General features: G+C 38.4%; 2 protein-coding genes across 4 annotated transcripts in view; both read left to right on the top strand.

The window, feature by feature from the left end:
* The window catches only part of LOC130436852 (NACHT, LRR and PYD domains-containing protein 3-like), a 28,182-nt gene extending 15,470 nt beyond the window's left edge, over positions 1–12,712 (top strand). For 2 of the 3 annotated variants that reach the window (XM_056767842.1, XM_056767841.1), the window contains exons 4-10: positions 32–1,844; positions 1,940–2,113; positions 9,954–10,124; positions 10,207–10,380; positions 10,468–10,514; positions 11,609–12,195; positions 12,580–12,712. In XM_056767842.1, coding sequence (XP_056623820.1) covers positions 32–1,844; positions 1,940–2,113; positions 9,954–10,124; positions 10,207–10,380; positions 10,468–10,514; positions 11,609–12,153 — 2,924 coding nt within the window. In that variant the 3' untranslated portion in view covers positions 12,154–12,195; positions 12,580–12,712. The remainder of the gene's footprint in view (positions 1–31; positions 1,845–1,939; positions 2,114–9,953; positions 10,125–10,206; positions 10,381–10,467; positions 10,515–11,608; positions 12,196–12,579) is intronic. The other variant, XM_056767843.1, reaches the window with a different exon arrangement.
* On the top strand, positions 12,521–15,713 carry LOC130436778 (NACHT, LRR and PYD domains-containing protein 1 homolog). Its single transcript, XM_056767729.1, is given in 3 exon segments — positions 12,521–13,478; positions 13,481–14,676; positions 15,059–15,713. Coding segments are annotated over 2 exon segments (1,212 nt in total). The 3' UTR covers positions 13,735–14,676; positions 15,059–15,713.
* Positions 15,714–19,333: the final 3,620 nt, after the last annotated feature.

The raw sequence follows: 19,333 nt of genomic DNA, 5'->3' as shown, positions 1-19,333 counted from the left end.
TGTTGAATAAAATCTCTTTTATTCTCTTCAGTTATAATAACAGAAACTTTAGGACTGCAAGAGTTTTTGATAAGTCATAAGATCAACATGAAGGAGAATTCAGAAAGTGTTTTTGAGTGTATGAAGGAAAAAAAAGTCGATCTAAATGAGATTTACACGGATCTGTTCATCACAGAGGGAGATATGAAAGCAGTCAACTGTGAACGTGAGATTATGAATATTGATGATGCCTTCAGAAAAACAACCAAGAGATCACATGATAAACACATAAAATGCAATGAGATATTTCAGTCACTGAAAACCAAGAAGAAGAAGAAGATGATTATTCTGACAAAAGGCCTCGCTGGAATTGGTAAAACAGTCTCTGTGCAGAAGCTCATTCTGGATTGGGCCGAGGGAACAGATACGGCTAATCAGGACATAGACGCCATGTTTGTGTTTCCATTCAGAGAGATAAACCAGATTAAAGACAATCACATCAGTTTTCATGAGTTTCTGCTGGAATTTTATCCTGACATGGAAAAACTAGAGAAAACAAGTGTAATGAAGTTAACAGAAGGTAATGTGGCGTTTATCTTTGATGGACTTGATGAGAGTCGCTTGAGTTTGGATTTTAAATGCAGAAAGCTGAGGAGTGTCGAGGAAAGATCATCTGTAGATGAAATGATTATAAATCTGATCAGAGGAGATCTGCTTCCATCATCTCTCATCTGGATCACATCAAGACCTGCAGCAGCCAATCAGATTCATCCTAAGTTTGTTGGTTTGTTCACTGAGGTGAGAGGATTCACAGACCAGCAGAAAGAGGAATACTTCAGAAAGAGAATCAAAGATGAGAGACAAGCTGATGAAATGATCAAACACATCAAGAGATCTCGTAGTCTCTACATCATGTGTCACATCCCCGTTTTCTGTTGGATCACAGCTTCAGTATTTCATGATATTCTCATCCAGAACAATGAAGGAAACATTGACACAACACTCACTGAGATGTACATCCACTTTCTGCTGATTCAGATGAACATCAAGAACCAGAAATATGATGAGAAAGATGAAGAAGACTACGCAAAGCTCTTAAAATCCAATAAACCCATCGTTCTGAAGTTGTCCAAGCTGGCGTTTGAGCAGCTGAAGAAAGAGAACATCATCTTCTATGAGGAAGATCTTAAAGAATGTGATATTGATGCGAGTGAAGATTCAGAGTACACAGGAATGATCGCTGAGATCTTTAAGAAAGAATATGGTCTTCACAAGAGAAAAGTCTTCAGCTTTATTCATCTGAGCGTTCAAGAGTTTCTGGCCGCGCTGCACGTCTTCATCTGCTACCTGACCAACAACAAGAAGGACCTTGAGTTTTTCAACACACGTGGCAGAAAGATTACTCTTAATGTCATTCTGAAGAAGGCCATTGATAAAGCCATGGAGAGTGAGAGAGGACATCTGGATCTGTTTTTACGCTTTCTGATGGGCATTTCAATGGAGTCTAGTCAGAAGCTTCTCGAAGGTCTGCTCACACGCACTGAAGACACCACAGACAGCATCACAGACACAACCCAATACATTAAACGATTACAAAAGAACAAGAGGATCTCAGATGAAGCTAAAGTGAACCTGTTTTACTGTTTACTGGAGCTGAAGGATCAGTCATTATACGTGAGAATCCAGAAATACTTGCATCCAGATAAATCAGATTCAGTCATAAAGCTCTCAGATTCAATGTGTACACTGATGATCTATGTGCTGCTCATGTCAGAGAATGTGCTGGATGAGTTCAACATGAACAGATATGATACACGGGATAAGAAGAGACTCGTTCCAGCTGTGAGATGTTGTAGACGAGCACTGTGAGTACATTCAACGTTTTTATAGCCTCACAAAATAACAATATTCACTCTGTGAAAGTATAGGCTGTGAATGAACACTGGAATCTTTTTGACAGATTGTCTGGCTGTAATCTGACTGCTGAGTCCTGTGAAGTTCTGGCTTCAGCTTTTCAGTCCTCAAAGTGTCCTCTGATAGAGCTGGACCTGAGTAACAATGATCTGAAGGATTCAGGAGTGAAGCTGATCTCTGATGCTCTCAAGACTCACAACTGTCAACTCGTGATACTAAGGTCAGACACTTTCACTGAAAATACTTTAAAATAATAAATGATTGTGAATGCCATACAGAAGATGTTCTTTATTCACTTAAAATGAAATGACTGTGTTGTTTATTTAAAGAGCATTTTTACATTGGTGTAAAAGAAAAGTATTGTTTGTTTTTAACAAGTGTTGATTGATTTAAAGCATCAAAAAATAAATTTTGAGCTTTTTGAGACATTTTCGGCAAAATCAACATCAGGCACTTGTCAAAGTTTGTGAGCTTGTGAGACAGTAGTTCATTGATGTGTTGGTGCCTCATTATTATTCATGAACTGCTTGTTCATGAGAGCAGATGGATAAATCAAGAAAAAGCAGAACACTTACCAGGAGTCGCAGTATGTTATTTATGGTGGAAGAGCTTCTCCACAGAAAATGATAAATACATGACAGGTGCAGATTGCAAACTGGAACTCCAGGAGTTTTTTTTTCGGCGGCCGGAGTTCCTGTGGGCAAGTTAAGCTCTTTTTTGGAATGTGTGGTTCGTGTAATATAAAGTATGAATCACTTTTTCTCGGTCCCTCCCACTCCCCACACTTCTTCTCACAGCGTTCACGCCCACTTCAGTTGCATTTTCAAAACGACAGTGATGTAGACTGTAGCTGAAAAAGGGGGTGTCATGTCCCTTTAAAAGCAAATTTCACTCCCCTTGAACAAAATGAAAGACACAATTTTGTTGAAGGTTTATTTTTGACTACAGGTGTTTTTCATGTCACGTGATCACACAAGGTTGATAATGTGAGTTATGCAGAGTTCACCCTGGATCATTTTAGCCCCGATTTTCAATCGCCGAAAATTGCAAACAGATGGTTGAACCAAAGTTAAATCAGTGCTCGTTCACGTGAGTGACAATAACGCAGTGTGAATTATCCAAGACGTGATCTGAGAGAATCGCCAACAACCATTACATATTTGTCTTGCTAGATAATTTTTGGCTGAAAATGACATCAGCAATAACCTACAGCCAATGAGAAAGCAAGATACAGGGCAGGGAAATTTCAGGACAAGTTATACTCCAAGAATATCAGCAGCATTTGTTGAATTCTCTTTGCAAAACATGCAGTTTTTGCTCCTTATTTTATTTTTCCCTTTTACTGCAAATCAGCTGAAAAACAACAACAAGCTTCTTGCAGGCTACCATTTTCAACAAGAACTTCAGTCTAGCGCGAGAACTGTCTCTTATGTGATTTGAATTATTTCCTACATATCTTGGTGCGTGTGTTTGGTTATGAAATGACCAGGCAAGACGAAGCTGTCGGCGATTCTTCCTCTTGTAAAGTTATGATGTGTTATCCCTGGTCATTGATCCATCGTGCAGTGTGCATATAGCAGCAACAAAATCCCTCTTCAGATAGTCATGCATTGCGAGAAGAAAAGTGATGCAACGACTTTCAACTATCGATCATTTCAATCTCTGACAAGGTCTTACTCAGTCAATATTAAAGATATCAAGATATTTTCACAGAATGTTCTTATGACGCTGGTCAAACATCATAAGTAAACCTCATATAACAGTATAAAACAGTAAACAAGCCCAGTTCATCACACCTTAAAGATATCGGAGCCAGATCCTGTTCCCCGTCTCTCATCCTGTAACTTCCTGTCTCGTTAAACTGTCCTATCAAAATAAAAGCTGAAAAAGTCAAGAAAAAAAAGTTAAGTCAATTTGATTAAACTCGAACCATTTAACACTGCTGATTTATTTAATGCTAGTTTTGTTTTAAGTTTGTCGAAAGTTTTTAATAAAAATGACTCAAATTTTGACTCAAACACTAAATTGTAAATATTTTTCTTTAATTATTTGTTTTGGCTCTGGATGATTTGTTTTGAGTTACAGTAACAATGGAGATTAACATTAATGTTGCGCAGCCATTAATCAAACATGAAAATAATAAAAGTACAGTATTAGTAAACACATATGTAACTACTTGAGTCTTTCCATTTTTTTCAAAATGTTTAGGCTCATTCTCTTGATCCCCGACCAACAGCTCTTCCAGCAGTGTGATTCATGTGTTCCACCATTGATGCATGGAAGTCAGAGCTATGGAGCTACCAATTATTTCCTAATAGTCTGTTCAAAGCATCGGAGTGAGAGAAGAGAATATGAATATTAAAAATGTAGAAAAAATCAAAGGCAAAATATAAGGTAAACGACATGACCTTAGTTTGAAAAAGTCGGATTATCCTACGACTAAATACAAAATACATTAAAGAGTAACTAGCATATGATTTTTTAGCTCCTACTTTGGTTTATGGAGTGTCCAACAACAAGTTTATGTACATATAAGGTGTAAAAACACTGTTATGTCGTAATAATAGGTTATTATTCTTACCTTACTTACCTTACCTTACATGCTGTGTCTTTGACTGGTTGCAGTCCCGCTTGGACCAGTTGCAGATTTTTCATTGTTGGTCTTGTTATGTTTATCTGTGTCACAGGGATTTTTTATTTATATTTCAGCATTTAATTCGTGGTCAATATATAAAGAAAGTCAGGAATAAGAGCTCTGGCGTGGCATCGTATGACGTTAATTTAGCACCAGGTGGCATTAAGAAATCGGCATTTTAATATTAATATGCCAATCCAAAGCACGCAAATTGTGATCCTGTTGGCTTACGATTTATCAAAGAATCCCATATTAAAAGTCCCCATGAACCTGAAGTTGCGATTGTTTTTACTTCTGTATTCTGATGTGCTTCCGAGTTTAATGGAATTTAGTATGTGAAAAAATTGTGGCCCTGGCTTGTTTTTTCACTGTGATGTTTAAAAAGACACATCACATGTTGAAATGGAACTGGCAGCAGACTGACAGGTGAATCGGAGGAGTTAACAAATTATCCGCAAAAGCCATCCAACTGACGTCATTTGAGATAGATAGTCACTAGAGGACAGAATTGCATTTTCAGATTTTAACTGTAGATTATTAGGGAAGATACATTTTAAAAAGAGAATGACCCACATTGGTAAGCTATTAATAATAAACAATGATACAAAACATAAGAAATGGGGCTGTCATGATCTCGCCTTCCTAGCGGTTATTTATCTTTTTCTGGCCGACGGGATCATGACAGCCCTATTTCTTGCGTTTTGTTTTGGAAGCACATTGATTGTGCCTTGTGCTCTCCTGTCTTGAGTCTTTGCCCTGCTCCCTTGTTTCCTTATTCATTATCCCATTGTAAGTTTGTGTCCTTCACCTGTTGCCTTCGTTATGCCTATTTTGTTCCTCTCCTATTTAATGCCCTTGTGTTTGGTATCCTGTGCTGGATCATTTGTCTTCATCCCTGTCTTTTCCTCTTGCCCCTGGTCTGTATTTAAGTTTTAAGTCTTGAGTTCTGCTATGTCAAAGTAATGTTATGAAGAGTGATCAGATGAATTGCATAGTCCTTCTTTGCCATGAAAATTAACTTAATCCCCCAAAAAACTTTCCACTGCATTTCATTGCTGTCATTAAAGGACCTGCTGAGATCATTTCAGTAATCATCTTGTTAACTCAGGTGAGAATGTTGACAAGCACAAGCCTGGAGATCATTATGTCAGGCTGATTGGGTTAGAATGGCAGACTTGACATGTTAAAAGGAGGGTGATGCTTGAAATCATTGTTCTTCCATTGTTAACCATGGTGACCTGCAAAGAAACGCGTGCAGCCATCATTGCGTTGCATAAAAATGGCTTCACAGGCATGGATATTGTGGCTACCAAGATTGCACCTAAATCAACAATTTATAGGTTCATCAAGAACTTCAAGGAAAGAGGTTCAATTCTTGTAAAGAAGGCTTCAGGGCGTCCAAGACAGTCCAGCAAGCACCAGGATCATCTCCTAAAGAGGATTCAGCTGCAGGATCGGAGTGCCACCAGTGCAGAGCTTGCTCAGGAATGGCAGCAGGCAGGTGTGAGCGCATATGCACGCACAGTGAGAAGAAGACTTTTGGAAGATGGCCAGGTGTCAAGAAGGGCAGCAAAGAAGCCACTTCTCTCCAAAAAAAACATCAGGGACAGATTGATCTTCTGCAGAAAGTATAGTGAAGGGACTGCTGAGGACTGGGGCAAAGTCATATTCTCCGATGAAGCCCATTTCCGATTGTTTGGGGCATCTGGAAAAAGGCTTGTCCGGAGAAGAAAAGGTGAGTGCTACCATCTAGAGGTCTGCGCGGGACAGTTTTTTCCGTCCCGCAAGATTATATTCCGCACCCGACCGCTCCCGACATGTATTTAATTCTTTGTTTACCCGCTGTCCGCTTAGAATACATTTCTTCCCGACCCGACCGTTCCCGCTAAATTTATAATTTCTTTTCCACAATAACACATTTAAATTTCCAACACTGAAAGAGAGAGATAACAAATAAAACTGTAGGTTGACCAAAACATATTTATTTGTATTCGTCTTGTCAAGATGCTTTCAACACTTAGCCGTCAACACAAAAGGAACTTGTGTTGCAGAAAAAATGTCTATTAATAATTTGTTATTTTTATTCAAAGCAAAAAGGTTTTTTTTTCCATCTGCATCTATAAAACACGAAAAAGACTCCCATACATCAGACTTGCCTGACGTTGGTTTCTTAGCAGTAAACTGACCGTTTTCCAGTCCATGTTGAACATCCTTCAAGGACAGCGCATCCACACTTTGCTCTGCCATCTTTTTTCAGTACAGCCCGCTCTGAGGAGCGTTATTTAAATGCCGGACCTTAAAAAAAAACATAACGCAGAAAGCACGGGTCCATGTTTGGAGCGTGTGCACAATAGTCCTAAATGCAGACTAGGCCCTAATTGTGGTTGATAGGAATGAGTGCAGACATGTAGTTCTGAAAGGACGACGGGAACGGGATGTTTTTAGACCGCCCGTTCCCGTTCAAATTACACTAAAGTTCCCGACCGCTACCGCATTTAATTTGGAAATGTATCCCGCGTCGCAAGAACTCTGGTCGGGTCCCGCGGTTCCCGCGGAGAGCCGCGGGAATGCAGACCTCTACTACCATCAGTCCTGTGTCATGCCAACAGTAAAGCATCCTAACACCATTCATGTGTGGAGTTGCTTCTCATCAAAGGGAGTGGGCTCACTCACAATTCTGCCCAAAAACACAGCCATGAATAAAGAATGGTACCAAAACACCCTTCAACAGCAACTTCTTCCAACAATCCAACAACAGTTTGGTGAAGAACAATGCATTTTCCAGCACGATGGAGCACCATGCCATAAGGCAAAAGTGATAACTAAGTGGCAGCACTCATTGAGTAGGAATTATGAAACACTTTATAGCTCACATTCTTACCGTCTCTTCAGAGTCGTCGATCTTCGTGGGAAAGGGACGGTTTAGCTATACCTAATTGGGACGTGGTGTGGGCCGTGGTATGGGTGGTATGCTTTATGTTCTTTAAGAATCTGGCACATCAGATGATCCAATATAAATATATTAATAGGCCTATTTTACCTAGTGTAAGGGTTAGATCTCCATACTACTGTCGTGAAAAAGTGGCCAACATTCTCAAGTCTGCCATTCTAACCCAATCAGCCTGACATAATGATCTCCAGCCTTGTGCTTGTCAACATTCTCACCTGAGTTAACAAGATGATTACTGAAATGATCTCAGCAGGTCCTTTAATGACAGCAATGAAATGCAGTGGAAAGGTTTATTTGGGATTAAGATAATTTTCATGGCAAAGAAGGACTATGCAATTCATCTGATCACTCTTCATAACATTCTGAAGTATATGCAAATTGCTATTATAAAAATTTAAGCAGCAACTTTTCCAATTTCCAATATTTATGTAATTCTCAAAACTTTTGGCCACGACTGTATATCCCAGATGTCAGAAATTATTTCAGGAGGACTCCGTCACAGTCTGGAGCTTTGTTCTTAGACATGGAGTCAAGGGACAATTTTGCATCACCTGATAGTGTTCATCATTTTTAGGAAGATGAAACTGCTGAAGGACAGATAGATGGAAGTGTTCAGAAGAACTTTTAAAGGTCTGATTCATATCTTCTGGTTGGGTACATTAAACACTGTCTCTCTTTACAACATGTATGTTTGCTCTACATTCCATCTGTTTGATCCGTGATGGTTATCATTTAATTGACCTCTCACCAATGACATAATGAGATTCCCTCATGTGATGAATGAATTCAGCTCCGTGTTGATCAATCCACCTATAGATATGTTGCTCAGATCTTATAGATGCAAAGATTAGAGTCCAGTTTTACTAGATCTGACTAAACCTTTACCGATATATACTCTGTTGGGAGTTAATACTTCAAATCAACCACAGGGTAGTTATAGAAGGGAAGAACAGCAGACAGGAGACCAAGTGATATTTTGAAAATATAATTTAGAAGTGCTCAGTGACGGATACTTGAGATGCTTCTTTATCCCATGAGCCCACGGGACAGAATACCACGGCACCGGTTCGATACGTGGCTTGATCACGACGCCAGGACTCCAGCTGCGATGCTCGCCGGCAGTCTGGGCAAGGGACACTCATTTCAGTTCTTGGTCGCTCCGTGACTGCAGGGGTCGCTGCTGTCATTTCTCTTCACCTGATTACGTGCTGATCGTCCACATCTGCGTCTCACCCTTTATTACTTTGTTTGTTCCCGGACTCTGTGTTCAAACTTGAGCCATTATTCCTGTGATCCAAGTCTAGTTTATGTTATGGTTTTTAGACCCTTGTGTCTACTTTTGTTACACTGTTTTGGAAGCACGACTTTCCATATTGTTTTGTATTTTGTGTTACCTTTACGTGAAGATTCATGTTGGATAACTCAAGTCTCCTTTATCTCTGACCTTCTGCAAATGGGTTTTAACTTACCTTTGGAAATAGCTCACAGTGTTATCTCTCACATTTAGTACACAAGAGTCCCAGGTTTCGAAACTCACTACACACAACCCGTTACAACGTCAATCCGGTGGGTGGAAGCTCTGAAGAATCCTCAGCGTCTGATGCCAGGAGGTAGCTGTCCAATGCAGCACAGATAGTTTGTCTGCCGGCTGTGGGACGGTCCAGCGCTGCCCACCAGTGACAGGTTAGATGAGCATTGCGGGGCATGGATGGAACGAGAAGCCAAGAATTATGGTGCAACATCCATGTAGTCCCCATATCACCCTCGCAGGGAATGGAAATTTGCTCCTTTAGACTTCTGTTACTCGCTACCGAAACCCAGGGGAGAACTCCGTTGAAGGGAAGGGAAGGCGCCCCTGCTCGCATTGTAAATCCAGCAGTATTATTAAACTCTCAAAGAGAAAAGCGATCAGCATTCAGTAATGCCTCGCAGGTTCCAAAGATCAGAAGTGAACGAATGGGCATGCAGTCTTCCAGTTTCCCTTCATGTACGGGTCGGAGACTGGAATGCATTTGCCGTTATTCAAGTTCATTGTCCTTTTTAAATTCCAAGTTCTCAAGTTCAGACTCCATCTATCAGGACAACGTCGAAGTGACCCACTGAAATGGAAATATGACTAATGAATAAATATACTCTGAGAAGCTCCTTGGTAAAACTAACATGTTTACAAATGTAGGTAAAAATCTGCTGATAACCGCAGAACTTCCAGTGCGATGCTTTTTGGGAAATGAAAAGGGAACACGGCTATTTTTGAGTTTTTATAAGTGAACGCTTGCGATCATGCATTATAACTTTTTTGACAATGGCACATTCTTTCTTCATATTCTGTGGCTTATTTTTAGTCTAAACAATCAGTTTTGGACAACAGGCTGTAAAGCTTTACTTTAAAACTTGCAATAAACTTGTAATTTATGTGATAGTCACATTTGTGTTCTTTAAACTACTTTTGTTTCATTTTGTTTTGGTTGTGTTTAGATTGTCTTGGTGTAATGTGACTGCAGAGTGTTGTGAGAGTTTGTCTTCATGTCTACAATCATCAAACTCTCTGAGAGAGCTGGACCTGAGTAACAATGATCTGAAGGATTCAGGAGTGAAGCTGATCTCTGATGCTCTCAAGACTCACAACTGTCAACTACACACACTGAGGTGTTTCTGAGACTGATCTCACAAAAGCATTCTTCTAAGAGAAGTAGAGAGTGTGTTGACATATTGTTGTGTGTGTTTGTAGTTTATCAGGTTGTATGGTGTCAGATGAAGGTTGTTGTTATTTGGCTTCAGCTCTGAATTCAAACCCGTCACACCTGAGAGAGCTGGATCTGAGCTACAATCACCCACAACACTCAGCACTTCAGCTGCTCTCTGATAAACTCAATGATCCAAACTACACACTCAACAAACTCAAGTATGACACACAATATACACATGATTCACACACACCAGCAGAATGTCACATGATATTTATGTGTTTTATTTGTGTGTTTTTGTGTAGTGTGAGTCATGGAGGAGAGAGAAGAATTACATCAGGACCACGCAAGTGTAAGTCCTCCCATACATATTTGCGCAACTATCTTTGTGAGGACATACATTGAAGCTATGTTATCTTTTGCCCGAAACCCTAACCATCAGAAATAAGTGCCTGAGCCTAACCTTAACCTAAACCTGATTCTAATCTAAACCCTAAAACCAAGTCTTCACCCTCAAACAGCCCTTTAAAGAGGTCTCCGGAAGTAAGGAACGGCCAAAATGTCCTCACTCCACTCTTCCAAAATTCAAACTGGTCCTTATAAAGATACAAATACAATCACACAAACACAGGATTGTATTGATATACCAGTGGGACTACTTCCATAGACTTACATTCACTTTACATCATGCTTATGATATATTCTACCCCTTAACCTTATAATCACACAAGCACTATTTAACATAATTATGAGCTTTTTATTAAGTAAGGACCAGCAAAATGTCTTCATAAGTGGTGTTTTGCAGTCAGATAATGCCTCCAAACGACATCAGACTCAAGAGAATCGTTTTGAATGCTTTAGTGCCATGGGATTACTTCAAACTGTAAAATACAAATGGAGAATTCTAAGCATACAATAATTGATAACATGCTCATGCAAGAGAAATAAAGGCTGCATGCGTCGTACATAGTCAGTGTCCGCTATAACATCCTTAGCTAGAACGGTTTCCCCAATATATAAAAGAAACTTCCTTTCTGGTCTCTAAAGACATAATGAAACAAAATATCGTGGATAATATAAAGCAGCATTATTACATACCGAAAGTGCTTTGGAACAACATAAATCGATGAGAAATAGTAGTGATCCTAGACTGCTGCTGACACTAGACACACATAAATTATGTCATCACATAGGGACTTAGACAAAACACATGCAGTACCCAACTTTGAAGGTGTCACTAAACTACCTTTATGATCAAACCCGTATGCAAACTGTTCAAAGGAAACAGGACAAGTGGGTTCACAAGTACTTAACTGTGTAATTGAGGACATTTGGCCCTCACAAATATAGATAAACCAATATGCACAACACACACACACACACACACAAAGATTAATTTAGTGATTGTTGTTTTGTTGTGTTATAAATGTCTCTTCTTGTGTTCAGATGTCTGTGATCTCTCACTGGATCCAAACACAGCAAACACTAAACTCAAACTGTCTGAAGAGAACAGAAAGATCACACATGTGAGAAAGCGTCAGTCGTATTCTGATCATCAAGACAGATTTGATGATGTTCCTCAGGTGTTGTGTAGAGAGAGTCTGACTGGACGCTGTTACTGGGAGGCTGAATGGACCGAATCAGATGTTGTTATATCTGTGTCATATAAAAGCATCAACAGGAAAGGAACGAGTGATGACAGTATGTTTGGACACAATGTAAAATCATGGAGTCTGGAGTGCTCTGATGATGGAATCACTGCATGGCACAATGATAAAGAAACTGTTATTGATGACTCTTCATGTGTGTGTAAGAGAGTAGGAGTGTATGTGGACTGTTCAGCCGGCACTTTGTCCTTCTACAGCGTCTCTGACACACACACACTCACACACTTACACACGTACAACACAACATTCACTGAGCCTCTCTATGCTGGATTTAGAGTGTTAGAGAACTCCTCACTGTCTCTGTGTGACATTAACAGCCTCTAAAGAGCCTCCTGTTAAAAAGAAGAGAGAAACACACAAAACCAGGTGAGTTATTACAGATTAATAAATTGTCAAAACTTTCTGTTGCGGTTGCTTTCATGTGTAGATTCTGCTTTTTATCTCTCTCTAACACACAATAACTGCCAGCAATGAGTAAATATGAAGGTTATAAGTTTTTCCTAACAGCCATTAAACTGTATGTAAATATTTGTTACGTCAAACTTTTAGTAACTATTTTGATCCATCAGAGGCAAAAGTTCTTGTGCGAGTGCAGAAAGATTTTTTTAGTTTTCATTAGTTGGTTGTTTCTGTGTCTGCGATATGAAAAATCTCATGAACAAGAGCAGATAAACCTTGTTAAAATGTGACCATGATATCATGCATTGGTGCAGTTAAAGTCTTTGACTATTTCTTCTTTGTGTTCTACAGATTCTCCAAAGCTAATGATCAGAATATTCACCCACTGCTGAACTGTCAGTCTTGCATCAGTATAGTAGATTCTGATCAGTGGGTTCAGACGGAGCCGTCGATCTGTACAGATGAAGACATGTCAAAGTTCAGGGTCAGCACTGAGCCAGGCCGCTACGAGTGTATCAGGACCAGAATGCGATGGGTCTGTGACTGTGACGTCACCCTTCAGTATCATGTCGTAGACCCTCGGTTCCTCAATCTGCAGTGTAACCGAGTTGGTCCAGTGATTGATGTGACGGTGATCTCAGGAGAACTGGAAGAAGTTCATCTGCCCCACTGTGTCTGTTTAGGAAATGATGATCCCTCTCTCAAAGATGCTGTGAAAGCCCTCAGCATAAAAGATGAAGGAACATATGAAGAGCCTGTTCAGTTGACCCGATTTCATGCTAAAATTGTCCACCCATCATTCTATCTAAAAACATTAATTATAAATTGGATAATGTCATGGAATGCACACTGTGATCTTCTTATGTTCATGTCTCGTATAGATCCCCTCATTCTACATGTCTACTTTTTTCCATTTGATGATCATTTTAAAAATGCTGTGGAGGAAAAAGAAAAATCAAGCTATCCAATCGAGCATCCCAGACCTGACAAGCCATTTAGGATGAAAACAGCCCACTTCCTTAATGTTCCTGGTGCCTCTGTCCATCCCAAAGAATGGATCACACTGAGAAGAGACTTCATCCCAAATTTCTTCAAGGTCAAGACGCGTCTGGAGAATGATCTTGAAATGACTCTCATCAGAGATGAGGAACAAAACACTGTCTGGACTGCAGTAATTGAGAAAGATGAACTTGATCAGATCAATCCAAAGAAAGATGAGCTGAGACTGCCTCAGAGTGATAAGGATAAAGCAGCATTTTTGATAAGAATTATGCAGATCTCATTCAGAGAGTAACAAATGTTAAGATCATTGCCGATCAACTGCTTCAGCAGAACATGATTCACCAGGAACTATATTCTCAAATCACACATGAAACATTAACCAGTGCAGACAGTATGAGAAAGCTCTGTTCAGACATTCGCCACAGAAACATTGTCACAGAGAAAGCAAAATTAATCACAATTCTTAAAATGAGAAGCTTTATGACTGATTTTACATCTGTCTGATTCCAGAAAAGACTTTTCTGCTGATTATACAGGGAAATATTTATACATAAAATATATGATTTGGATCTGGCTCTTGTTCTTAAAACTACAAGCACTCGTCTCTGGGAAACTCAACTATATTTGGTCTATTCTGGAGTTACACAGAGTGGATATCTCTTCTCCTGGTCCCCAATATACCAGCCTGTTGCATTGGTACTTCGATATAGTGCCTCAGAACTTCTTACGTTTTGTTTCCAGTCTCTAAAGTACTGCGAAATTTTTAAGCTTTAATACAAAAAAAAAAAATACAGTCACCGTGGGTCAATACAGAATAACAGTTTTGATGATTCTAATGCCATAATATGTTTCATGTTCATGTCTTTTTCAAAATAAAAACTAAGACATGAGGTCAAAAGAACTGCCAGGAGAGCCCTGAGACAGGATTGTATCAAGATACAGATCTGGGGAAGACTTCTGCTGTTCTGAAGGTTCACAGAAGTATGTAGCCTCCATAAATCCTTAATGAAAGAGGTTTGGAGCCACCAGATCTCTTACTTGAGCTGAACTTCTATCCAAACTGAGCCATCGATGGAGAAGGGTCTTGGATTGAGCGGTCACCAAGAAGTTGATGATCACTCTGGTTGAGCTCCATGATCATATATGTAGACGGCAGAAACTTTCAGAAGGACTAACATCACTACAACACTCCACCAATCTGGGCTTTATTGCAGAGAGTGGCCAGACGCAAGCCATTGGTCAGTGAAGACACATGAAAACTTGAAATATGTAAAAACGTACTACAACTAATCTTATAAACTGTCAGAAACAAGATTCTCTGGAAATCTTAGTTTCATGCATCATATCTGGAGAAAACCAGGCACTGAATAACATCTCTGATGTATTACATGCAGCACAAGCAGCAGGGATGACCGCAGGATTTTGGATTTGGGGTTTTCATGAGTTGTAAGCCATAATCATCAAAATTATGACAAATCACGACTTGAACTATCTTGCTTTGCATTTAATGAGTCTGTCTCATATTAGTTTCACCTTTTAAATTGCATTAGTGAAATAAATGAACTTTTGCACAATTTTCTAATTATTCGAGTTTTGACCTGTGATGTAATTACTAGCAACTGCTAATTGTTTGATTATTTGTAGATGAGTTAATGTTGTTATGGGTATAATATAGACTAATATGGAGATTAAAACATGAATTCAACAACTAGTGATCTGAATTGGTAAGGTAAATTTGGTCTGTAGTAAATGTTTGATTTATAAATAGCTTTTAGTATTACTCTATACTCTATGGTTTATGTAGACTAATTTTCACTTTCATCTGCAGAAGTTGGGTTCTGAACCAAGTGGAAGTACAGTATACACAGTAAGTATTGTGTGTTGAATTATAACTTCTACCAGAACCATTCAAAATTGTGTCAGTTTAAGTCATAAAGTGGATTAAATGTGTTTTTAACAAATAATCAATCTTAGACTTTATATCAGCTCTTTAGAAATGAAGCTCTGACAATCAGATTCTTAGATCAAAACAATCTTTCATTTATTCTGAAATGTAATGCCATCAAATGCTGAAAGACTGACAAACCCTGCTTTGTGAATTTTTATTTATGAAAGAACTCTATATTTTGATTGATTGTTTATCATACTATTTATTGTGTTCTCTTATAACTTTATTCACAATAATTAAATTTAAGAATTTTTTTCTCTGTTGCTTGTACAAAAAGAAGATGTTTCTGATTCTTTAAATGACATGTACACTTGTTCGTATTTGTAATGTAAGTGTGAGTGTAATACTGTTTTTCTTTCTTACACAACTGTGATTGTGACAAACCCATCACCTGTCGGAGAGAGACACTCAAGTTTCTCAACATGTACTGCGTTTTGAGGCTTCTTAAAGTGATTGTTTTAAAAGACATTAATGGATTACCTTGAAAACCCTTGTTAAAATATATATATGCCTGTAAAAAATACTTTATACAGCATTTGACCACAAATTAATGTTTTGACTCTCTTTTATTAATTTTTGTATTTACTATGTAGAAAAGTTTCCTATTTATTGTGTATTTTGCATAATTTACTGTTTTATAATTATCTCACAACTTATTATATTAATATGTATTTGTAAAGCTGTGGAAGATTGTATGCGTGGTATAGACATTAATTTAAGATGAAGAGAATTGAATTTACTTTTTTTATTGATTTTGAGTCATCTGTACATGTACAGTTAGAGGTTACAAGTACTTTAAGTGCAAAAATAATATCTAAATTGGTAGAAAAGGTCTCTAAGAATTGTAGGGCCCAGGGGGTCTATACAAAGTTGTCAAGGTTTAAGAGGCAGAAGAACCCAAATGCAGGTAGGCGGTGAAGGAGTTATTAAACAAGATTTTATTGAAAAGACAGAACAAATACCCTCAATAAGGAAAAAACATTGACACGACAAAAATACTGAACCTAGAAACAAAACAAAAGACTTCCCATGAGGGAGCAAGAATTAGACTAAAACAAAAAACTCGACACAACGTCACAAGAAGCACAGGCAAGGTAAGTATCCACAAATACCGTGTTTGGTAAGCACGACACGACACAAGCACAGGACAATAGACACAATGATCATTTAAAGGGGAAACAGACAAAGGATATTTAATGAGGACCAGGTGACAGCAAACTCTGTCCGATTTCCCCTAAGCCTCCAGATCTGCTCCTAGTAGGACCTCCAGGCCTTGATGACCCGGGCCTCACATGATGCGCAATCAAGGGCACTAGATGTCTTCAAGATCTTCTCTCCAGAAGACGTAGAATAGGTTTTCCAGATCTTTGCAGCTGTTGATACCTCACACCTAACATCCCAAATCCCCACATCTTTCTTTTCCACCCACCAGCCATTCTTCCTCTACCAAACTAATGGAGAAAAACACAACAAACACAGACATAAACATATAGATTATAATAACAATATCTTTGATATCTATATTTCAAATTTATTTACAGTTGCTATTGCTATAACATACCTTTCTTTTTTGCCGAATATGACTCACAACGTTGACCACAGCAAACTCCCTTCTTCCACCAATTTGCTGGCCTGTACGCCGACTCATCCTTTCAACTGCTGTGACACAGACCTCCCTTATTTTCTATGCCATTTTACTAAGATTAGCTGAAATGCTTTCATACATCATGTCTATATGGTGTAACCGTAGACCCTGCGAACACCTTTAAGGGCAAATAGAACATGTAATTCTGTTTATGTAAAATTACTGACATTGTATGAATTATTTTAAATAATGCACATTTTATGCAAATAACACAGAGAACAGATACAAAGTGAGTTTATGATATACAGTGGTGCGCAAAATGATTAGAACACTGGTATTTTCAGCAGCTAAATTTCTATTTAAATTTATTTTGCTTTCAGTAGGAAATATCAGTTAACATTTCAAAACATTCATTTTGCCATTAACTGTAATAATGACATGAAGAAACAGACAGACAGACTAAATCCAGAAGAAACTGTGTCTCCAAGACGCTTCAAGAAACCTCCTGCAAAGCTCCTGAGAAACTCTGCTCAAGTACACCGAGGACAAAAGATGCTTAAAACACAAAGGATGCTCACAACAAATGTTGATTTCAACTGATAAAGAAAATCTTTTTATGACATTATCTTGACAGCATCCTCACTTAACAGCATTTTTACACAACTGCCTAAAACGTTTAACAGTACTGTAGCTTTGCAGGTAGGTTTCTTGAAGCATCTTGTAGACACAGTTCTTCTGTCTCACTTTGCTCTGTTTCTTCATGTCATTCCAGACCAAGCATATTGATCTTTATTATTTCTAACCAAGCATATTGATCTCCACTGTTCGTCCTTTTCTTAATTTTCATCTTCCGATGGCATGTTCTGCATTTAATGTTTGTTTTTAGAAGTTCCTTCTCTGTAGTAAATCTCTGGGTAAATCTCATTTGTTAATGTATAAAACAATTACTTTAGATAGTGATGATTGATGATTGTAGAGAGACAGCTAGTTTGTGATCTGGTGGGCGTGAGAAATTGTGCTTCTGCTTTCATACGCAATCAGTATGGGACTCAGGAAAAGTAGCTTTTCCAAATGTCATCACCGGGAGACAAAGGAATTGTACAGCAGTATGTTAACTTAACATGGAGAACTCCAACAAAAGACGAAAAGGCCAAAAGGAATGACAGCATGGAAATGGATGCATTGGAGAAGACGTGCGTCAGCGGCACTAGTGGTGAGTATGCTACTATGTTCAATGGCACACGTTATTGTTGATGGCTAGCAAGCTAATCGCTAGACACTGGGGACGTGCAGGGGGGCGGGAGCGCTGCGAGTGGGATGTGCCGCACTGCATGCACTCTCATGCTGGCAGTCTGGCTGTCAACAGTTCACTTTTGTAATGATATTTTGACTCTCTTTGTGTAATGCACATGGGCAGCGCGGGATGAGAGTTTGATAGATAACAAGAAATTAAATGGAACATTCTCAGTTAATTCAATAATCAACATTTACTTTCCATTAGGTGTCTCCATGGCCCCCACTGCACATCTGGCAGACAAAAGAAAATCCCATGATTTGGAGATGTGTAAACTGAGAGTAGATGGGCAAAAAGAGAAGATTGATGAGCGGACAAAGAAAAATGCAAATGATGTCAGGTGAGTCTCACAACACACATGTGTTCAAAATTACAGTACAGTTGAGTCTTATTATGTGAGTTCAGCTTTGTGCTCCTGTGTACCATGTGATGAGCCTTATGTACGTATCCATTTTAATAGCTCTTAAAAGAGAGGACACAGGTTCCAGCCAGAGGCGATTCCCTTGTCTTCAGATTACTCTCGTGACAGTATCAGAGGAAGATTCATCTGAGCTATGTCTGACTCCTCTACATCCTAAAGGAGGACAGTAAGGAAAAGAGGTTAAAAAGGGGTAAAGGAAACAAGTATGGGAAGAAGTCAAAGAAAATGGAAAAAATGAAGACACGTCAGAGAGGTTAGGATGCTTTTTACACTCTTACCACTCAATTGGTTATGGTTTGCCACTGCTTACACTGCGTTAAGAGGTTCAGTTAGACTTTTAGTTTTTTTTATAGATGTTCCTGCTCATCAAGGTTGCATTCATTCGATTGAAAATAAAGAAAAAAACTGTAATATTGTGAAATATTATTACAATTTAAAATAATGGTGTTCTATTTCAATGTACTTTTATTTAAAATAAATATAATTTATTCCTCTCATCAAAGCAAAATTTTCATCAGTCATTACTCTAGTCTTCAAGTTCACATGATCCTTCATCAGTTTTAATACTTTGATTTATTATCAGTTTTTGCAGCTTTTTTTGGAACCTCTGATTTTTTATTTATTTATTTCTTTCCTGAATTCTTTGAATAAAAAAGATAGTTATTTATTCAAAATATAAATCCTTTGTAATAATACACATGAACATTTTGATTCTTTGCACAGCCCTATGACCATTCAAAGGTTTAAACTCAATACATTTTCTTTAAATAAAAATACTTTTTTTAGCAAGGATGTGTTAAATTGATAGACTTGATAGTACAGACTTATATTGTTAGAAAATATTGCTTTTTTGAA

Source organism: Triplophysa dalaica, chromosome 15, assembly GCF_015846415.1.
Source record: "Triplophysa dalaica isolate WHDGS20190420 chromosome 15, ASM1584641v1, whole genome shotgun sequence".
Classification (NCBI taxonomy): domain Eukaryota; kingdom Metazoa; phylum Chordata; class Actinopteri; order Cypriniformes; family Nemacheilidae; genus Triplophysa; species Triplophysa dalaica.
The sequence above is the reverse complement of the archived record's forward strand: the minus strand, read 5'-3'. Positions and strand labels throughout refer to the sequence as shown.